The 7,843-nt window shown below is 35.4% G+C and overlaps 1 protein-coding gene across 1 annotated transcript; it reads left to right on the top strand.

Moving 5' to 3' along the window:
* Positions 699 to 7,372, top strand: LOC109330366 (protease 2). The gene is made up of 11 exons (XM_019564541.1): positions 699 to 1,216; positions 3,103 to 3,283; positions 3,606 to 3,826; positions 3,966 to 4,107; positions 4,184 to 4,384; positions 4,590 to 4,721; positions 4,840 to 4,968; positions 5,500 to 5,912; positions 6,075 to 6,291; positions 6,529 to 6,719; positions 6,921 to 7,372. Exons 1-11 carry the CDS (start codon positions 861 to 863, stop codon positions 7,096 to 7,098), a joined length of 2,361 nt encoding a protein of 786 aa, XP_019420086.1. The 5' UTR covers positions 699 to 860; the 3' UTR covers positions 7,099 to 7,372.

The raw sequence follows: 7,843 nt of genomic DNA, 5'->3' as shown, positions 1-7,843 counted from the left end.
AAATTTCTAAAAGATAGGAGAAAAGTGTGGAACCGAATTGTTAATGACTTAATGGTTAATTCTGTTCTTACATATAAATTCAACATTAACTGGACTGAATTAAATAATATTTTTATGTTCAATTTCATAATTCTATCAAAAATTGAACCAAATTGTTCTACTCATATTTGGTGTGAGTAAAACAAAGGGAAACCATCCCTTAAAATGTTGTGTGTACATATTTGGTTTGTGAAAACGGTTTCACAAAATATTAAATGAGTCAAATTAGTTTTTTAGTATTTTTATAATTCTTAAAATGAATTATTTTCACTCATTTGTAATCATGTAGTTTAATTTTGGATTTTTACTATCAAAATGGCACTCACAAAATTTATAAGGATGAAACTATGTATTTACTCTAATAGTCACTTACTCTTTATAAATATTTTCATCCGTGCAAATTTAATTTATGAAAAAGTAGAAATTCAAATTTGTATCCAATATTATAATATATGGATCAAAATAATTTTCTTCACCTGGTATAGAAAATGCTAAAATGAATTAGTTTGAGTAACATTTAATATTTTTGGGTCATTTTTTAAATTGATATATGCAAAAAAAATTATGAAAAGAAATAATTCTCCATTCATCTTTCTCAGTCTTTTTTTCCTTGGAGAAAGTGGTGAAAAAAACAAATATGGGTACCTCTATTGTGGATTTGTGTGGGTGTAGTGCCTAATTTTAAAAAGGAAGAAAAACAAAAATCATAGTTGGGGGCGCTCGCCAGTTGCCACGGCTTTACACCTATTCAATTTATATTTCTTAGCAAAAACCCTTCCCTTCCTCCGTCCCCACGCTGAAACACCACCTACAAACAAACCATGCGCCATCTGTTCCGTTTCTCCGCCGCCAACACCCGCCGCAACCATCTCCTCCTGCGGTACTACAAGGCGGCGAAGGCAGCACCGACACCGTCACCTGCAACCCCTCCAAAACCTCCAAAAAAACCACAGAAGTTCAGCTTCCACGGGGTGACATGGGAGGATCAATATAGCTGGATGTCGAACCTAAGCGACAAGGTGGCTATGCGGCACATGGACGTGTACATGGAGCAAGAGGAGAAGTACACAGAGGCTGTCATGTTGGACACTGAACGCTTGCAGGATAAGCTCCATTCCGAAATGGCTTCCCGAATGGCCTTCGACCTTTCCACTCCTCCCATTCGCTGGGGCCCTTGGTAATTTACCTTCATCCTCTTTGTTTCTTTTCGGGTTAGCTTAGTTACATTTAGCACAATCAGCTGATACACACGTTACCCTGTCAAACACTGGTATGCTAGGGTATATTCAGTAGAGTTCCTATAGTTCCATGTACAGTCATTTCTGGTTTGACTTCTTGTAAGTTTGAATCAACTTTTGTTTCACAATAGAAGAAATACCCAAGGATAAAATTAGTTCTTGTTTGTTGTAACTCATTCATGTAAGTGAGTGTACATTACCAATTATTCTTCTTTTTCTTTTACTTAAAAATCTGGTTCGTTCCTTAAAGGGAACCAGTTCGCAAAAGAACCACGAATTGGTACGAGAGAACCAATTTGCCGTTCTCTACCAAAACGAGAGAATTGTGTTTCAATGTGATTAACTAATTCACAGAACTATTTGTAGGATTATCTGATAAGTCAATAAGTTTAAAATGAATTAAGGTCATAGCTTGTAAGCCATAAGCTATTTCAAGTCGCTTTTGAAGTTGTAGCTTATTGAAATAAGCCTTTTTGTCAAACAACACAACATAGCTTACTTTTGTTCAAATAGATTAGGTGAGTAGCTTATAAGTTATCTCACGGTCTTACTGAAACACTGAGGCTCTGTTTTGGCACAGCTAGCTAATTGGAAGCGTATAGCTATCTCGGAACTTATAAGATAGGAGGTGAAAGTTGAAAGCTGATAAGCCAACTGATATAGTCAAATAGGCTAGTTAACCGACTTATAAGGTACTTGATGGTGTTACCTAAAACACTCCTATACATTAATCTTTATTGTGTTTATGTTACCATTACACTTATCTCCATTGAAGGTGATATTCAAATTACCCTGCCTCCCAGAAAGGGAGGTAAATGTAGTATTTGAAATAAGTGCAGTTCTTAGTTTAATTAACTCAAACATGAAAAAGGGAGGTTGATATAGTCATCCCAAAGAATGCATTGGTTATTGATCTCAAATATTGATTAACAAACCAAAACTGATATTTACACATAAAAATTCTTGTATTTTCCTGGCACTTGTTTCAGAAATTAAGGGTAGATAGAGAATGTGTATGTTTCTTGTTTAAGAATGTTTTAGCTTTTATATTTGCAAATTGAAAATATATTTTCCTTAACAGTATATTTAGATTGGTTAGAGTTTTCAGATCTTGACAATATGAAGCGAGAATATTTCAAAATGGTTTCCTTAGTCCCAAAATTGGATACTTCATGGACATTTTCATGTATTCCATACCTGTATTTCACAATTTTTTACATTTGTTTTTTGAATTTTAATACCTAAAGGAATCAAATTACTATAACAAAAATGATGAATATTTACATTTTATTATATTTATAATAACTCATGCTTACTTTCAAAACATCATTTCTGTCTTTAAATTTAAGATTTTTTTTATTTTGTGTCAATTTTATTCTGATTTTAACCATAGCCATTTCATATCCAATAGTTTTTAAAATTTGCCATATTCCCCTGTTTGTATCCCTGCCTCCTAGGATAAAGGTCAACAGTCTTTTGAGAACAGGTCTGTAGTCAATAGAGCCTATTCAGACACTAGATTGATATTAACACATCAGGATTTGTGTACATTTTCTATGTCTAATTTACAAAATTTTGGTTTAAGTGTATTGTTTGGTTAGCTAGCTACTAGCTCATGCACATTCACCAGAATTTTGAACATTTTTAAGCATTATAAAACCAGTTGAAGCAAAATGGTTTGTAAGAATCATTTTCCATTTACTCACCTCATTAACCAATAACTAAGACATCTTAACAATGTAAAGTTTTTTGTGCAAGAATCATTACCAAGTACATTTTTTGCAAACTTGTTAGCTTGTGTTCACAGTGTGGTTGGTCATTGTAGGTTGTATTACCGACGTGCTGAAGAAGGAAAACAGTACCCGGTGCTGTGCAGAAGATTGGCGAGCTTGAATGATGAGTTCATATCGCATAAACATCCTTCTGCTGGATTCGATTTTACCACAGGGAAGAGAATTGAGCAGAAGCTGGTTGACTATAATCAAGAAGCAGAGAGATTTGGAGGTAATGCTAATATCATTAATTCACAGGAAGTGTAACTGTAATATAGACATGGGAACCCCTACAAACTGACACACAGATATTGCTCATTCTAAACATTATATGGTTTGGGTAAGATACACCATATAAATTATAAAATTTACCTAGAAGCACAATGTTCTAAAATTAGAATAAAATTGTCAGTGTTTCATAGGAATATCTGTGATTGTGCTCTCCTACTTGTATTGATGCCAAAATGAGAAATAGATGTTTGATGCTACTTACGGAGAAGAAAGAGAAGCTATGGTTCCTTTGCAAGTAAATGGAGTTGTTCAGTGATGTTAAGAATTTGCTTATGAAGAGCTGTCCGAGGTTTCGCCGAACCATCTGTTTCTTGCATACACCATGTATGATAAAGACACTGACTACTTCAAGTTATCCGTGAGAAATTTGAATTCTGGTTCACTGTGTAGTAAACCTCAGGCAGACAGGGTTTCAAACTTGGCATGGGCCAAAGATGGGCAGGCATTGCTTTATGTTGTAACAGATCAGAAAAAGCGTCCTTACCGGTGGGTAAAATAAAACACTGGATTTTATCGTTTTACCTTTTAAGGGCACCTTAGAGCCACTTAGTTTTATTATTCGCTTATGATTGTTAGCATTGATAGGAATGTAGTCTTAAATGTCACCTCCCACTTAATACTGCAGGATCTACTACAGTCTGATTGGATCAACTGATGAAGATGTTTTGCTTTTGGAAGAATCAGATGAAAATGTTTACATTAATATAAGACACACAAAAGACTTCCGCTTTGTGACTGTAAATTCGTTCTCTACCACATCTTCAAAAGTAAAAGATCTAAGCTGCTAAACTCTTGTCAAGTTATGATCCTTCATATTGTATAATAATGGTAACCATTTTTTAGGTCTTCCTAATAAATGCAGCTGATCCATTGTCTGGGCTGAAACTAGTTTGGGAGTGTGATGCTCAAGCCCACTGCATAATTGAGCATCACCATGGTTACCTTTATTTATTCACAGATGCTCCCAAAGGTGGGCAATCAGTGGATTATCATTATCTTCTTTGTAGACGAGTTGACAATCCTTCAAATCCAAGAAAATGGGAGGTAGTTTGTAACAACACTCCCTCCCTAATTGTTGGCTTGTTAAATTTTATTACTTTTTTACCTTATAATCAGAACATGGTTTATATGGGACAGTGAGATTTGTTATTACTGCAGTTACTTGTTTTTTCTCTTCACAATTTACTTGCCTGTGACAGTCAGGTTTACCTTACATGTTAATGATGTTATATTCTAACTCAAACTGCAGGAGGTATTTGTTGATGACCAAGATTTTATTGTTCAAGATGTTGATTTTAGTGATAAATACTTAGCACTCATTGTGAGGGAAGGTCAAAATCTTAGACTTTGTTCTGTTGGACTGCCATTGTCCTCTGCGAAGGTAAAGTTAGTAAATTTGCTTTATCATGCTATTACTGATAAACTCTTAATGTAATCATGATAATGATTATACCATCTTATTGAATTATTCCTCTAGTCCACCTTATTTTTTGTGACAGGGAGCAGTTAAAGTGAGGAATCTGGACACACAGTTCTTGTCTCTTCCAAAACATGTTTGTCAAATTTCGCCTGGACCAAATTATGACTTCTACTCATCGGTCATGCGCTTTATAATATCATCACCTGTGGTATGTTATTATGATTGCTTCATTTTTCCCCAGTTATTCTGAAGATGGTTTTTCTTCATGTTTCTGTGAACACCTGTTTACCTTCATCTCATACAAACTGTAATTACCATTCACCAGCCCCATAAACATGGACCTGAGGAAATTGAGATGGTTTTTTGAAATAATTTTTATTGTATTATTGATTTAGCTCTACATCGGTGTTGGAAAATGGAATTGAAAATAGAACTCCAGTGAATACGTAAATATAGAGATGACGTTCTTTATCTTCAGTTCTAGAACAATTTGAGCTTCCGAAAAATACTTCATGATGTATTTTGCCAGTATGCCTGGCATCATTAATTTTGGCTTTCCAAGTCTTCTCTGCATATTACTGTACTCTTTATTTGGTGTTTCCTTCTTTATATCAAGTTTTAGTGTGCATATTACTGTACTCTTGTCACAACTGGTCTGGAGGTCATTTTTTGTTCAGTTCAACTTGGAAGAAAGATCCCATCACCAAATTCCGATATGTTCACCATAAGTTTCTTGCAGATGCCTGATGCTGTGGTTGATTATGACCTGGCAACTGGTAGGTGGAATATCATTCAACAGCAAAATTTGCTTCTTGAGAGAACACGAGTACTTTATGGTACAAATTCTGCAAGTAATAGCATGGACTCCTCAAATTCAAAATGCTCCAGTCCTGTAAATGCCAATTTGGAAGATGAGCAGTTATGGAATGATCTGTCTGAGTTTTATGCCTGTGAACAATATGATGTCCCTTCATCAGACGGGGTTTTAATCCCTTTGACAATTGTTTTTTCACGTTACAATAAACCAGAGGATAAAAAACCTGGGATATTGCATGGACATGGAGCTTATGGTGAGTTGCTCGACAAACGGTGGCGCAGTGAATTAAAAAGCCTCCTGGATCGTGGTTGGGTTGTTGCCTATGCTGATGTTAGGTAGGCTTCAAATTATTTGGTTGCCATGTAGTCAATGCATATTCATCTACTGTTATATTTATGATGTAGTTGCGTATTTGTCTATGACTGAGAATAGTCCAAATTATTTTATATTTTTCCTGTATCTAATCTCTAACCTAAAGTTTGGATGGTCTGTTTCAGAGGTGGGGGTGGTCATGGTAAGAAGTGGCATCACGATGGAAGAGGTACAAAGAAACATAATTCAATCAATGATTATATCTCGTGTGCCAAGTTCCTCATTGAAAGAGGTATAGTAAATGAAGATAAGCTGGCTGGTTGGGGATACAGTGCCGGAGGACTTTTGGTTGCTTCAGCCATTAATCGTTGTCCAGATTTATTTCGTGCTGCAGTGTTGAAGGTTGCTAACCATTTCTTTACCTTTTTTGCTTATTGTGATTGCGACCATTGTGGTGTGAATTTTTTTGTGATAAAAAATTGTTTTTGAATTCGACGCGGTCCGATTCAGCCTAAATGCGGTCCCATTATTGTGATTCGGTGTCACACCATAATTGTGAGGTGATGCAGTTGTGGCCGTCACTTTTAATGTGTCATCTCAAGTGCTCATAATTCCTCCTTTGTTTTGTTTATGCTGTAGGTTCCTTTTTTAGATGCAACGAATACTCTTCTGCATCCGATCTTACCACTTCAAGCTGTTGATTATGAAGAGTTTGGCTACCCTGGGGACCTTGATGATTTTCTTGCAATTCGAGAATATTCTCCATATGACAATATTCAAAAGGATGTTCTTTATCCAGCTGTATTAGTGACATCATCTTTCACTACGCGGTAAATCATCTTTAGTTATTCTTGTTTAAGATTCCTTAGCTGGGTTAGTTTAGGAATTGGTTCGCATTGTAAGCTTTTGTATATGTGGGGTTTGAGTCCATCAAATAGCTACTAAGTTTTGTGCATGACTATGTGCATTAATTTTCTTTATACTGTACTAATAAAGCTTTGTTTTGATTTTTTTTGTTTTTCATAACTCAGATTTGGGGTATGGGAAGCGGCAAAATGGGTCGCACGAGTTCGTGATCTTTCCATTTATGACCCAACACGACCAACATTGCTGAATTTGATCACCGATATAGTGGAGGAAAATCTTTATCTACAGTCCATGGAGTCTGCATTAGAGGCTGCATTTCTCATCAAGATGATGAAATCTTAGATATGCTAACTGACCATTTACTCAATCTCTACAGCAATCTGATTAAAATCTGATAATTTTCTTTGGTTGAACCAAGATCGAATCAGAAGCTCAGCATGTGAAAGACTTGTCATCCAATATTCTTTTCCAATTGTTCGTAGGATGGATGATCTTACCCTAAATGGGTTCTGTGCTAAACAGGCAATCAAATAGAGAGACAAGAGCCTTCATTGGTTTATCATGCAAGGAAAGGACCTTACCCTTTTCTTGTAAGAATTTGTAGCTCTTTATATGTTTTTTTTGGGTACATGTAGCTTTTGATATGTAAATCACTATCTTATTGTATAATAAATTACATTATTCAGTTTTGGCCATAATGTTGATGACATTCACTTCTAAATGTTTTTTAATGATGATAATGGTGTTTTAGAGAATGGATCATGTAGCACCATGATGTCATAAGATATTACAATCCCAAATTGTGAATGCAATATAAATTATCTTCCAGTAAACCAACCAATTAGTGTCCTCCCACGACAATGGGTCCCAGAACTCGCAGCATCCTTTGGTAATACTTCAATTGGTTGGATTTGTGTCTGTATTTTTTGGACCTTACGATTTTCGAGCTTGGGTGTTTCATTACTCAGAGTTTAGCGGATTTCAAAATCTTCAGTCCAACTACTTACAAGTCCAAATATACAGACCTGACTTGTTGCAAGGTATTGTGAGTCCGGGTATCAATTGTCATATATATATATATATATAT

The sequence above is a fragment of the Lupinus angustifolius genome, chromosome LG16 (assembly GCF_001865875.1).
Source record: "Lupinus angustifolius cultivar Tanjil chromosome LG16, LupAngTanjil_v1.0, whole genome shotgun sequence".
NCBI classification, from domain to species: Eukaryota; Viridiplantae; Streptophyta; class Magnoliopsida; order Fabales; family Fabaceae; genus Lupinus; species Lupinus angustifolius.
Note: the sequence above shows the minus strand (reverse complement) of the source record. Positions and strands in the feature narration are given on the sequence as shown.

Coding starts and splice junctions, on each gene's coding strand:
- LOC109330366 (XM_019564541.1), top strand. CDS start 861: ATGCGCCATCTGTTCCGTTTCTCCGCCGCCAACACCCGCCGCAACCAT. Junction 4,722..4,839: donor TGCCATTGTCCTCTGCGAAG/GTAAAGTTAGTA, acceptor TTTTTGTGACAG/GGAGCAGTTAAAGTGAGGAA. Junction 6,720..6,920: donor ACATCATCTTTCACTACGCG/GTAAATCATCTT, acceptor TTCATAACTCAG/ATTTGGGGTATGGGAAGCGG.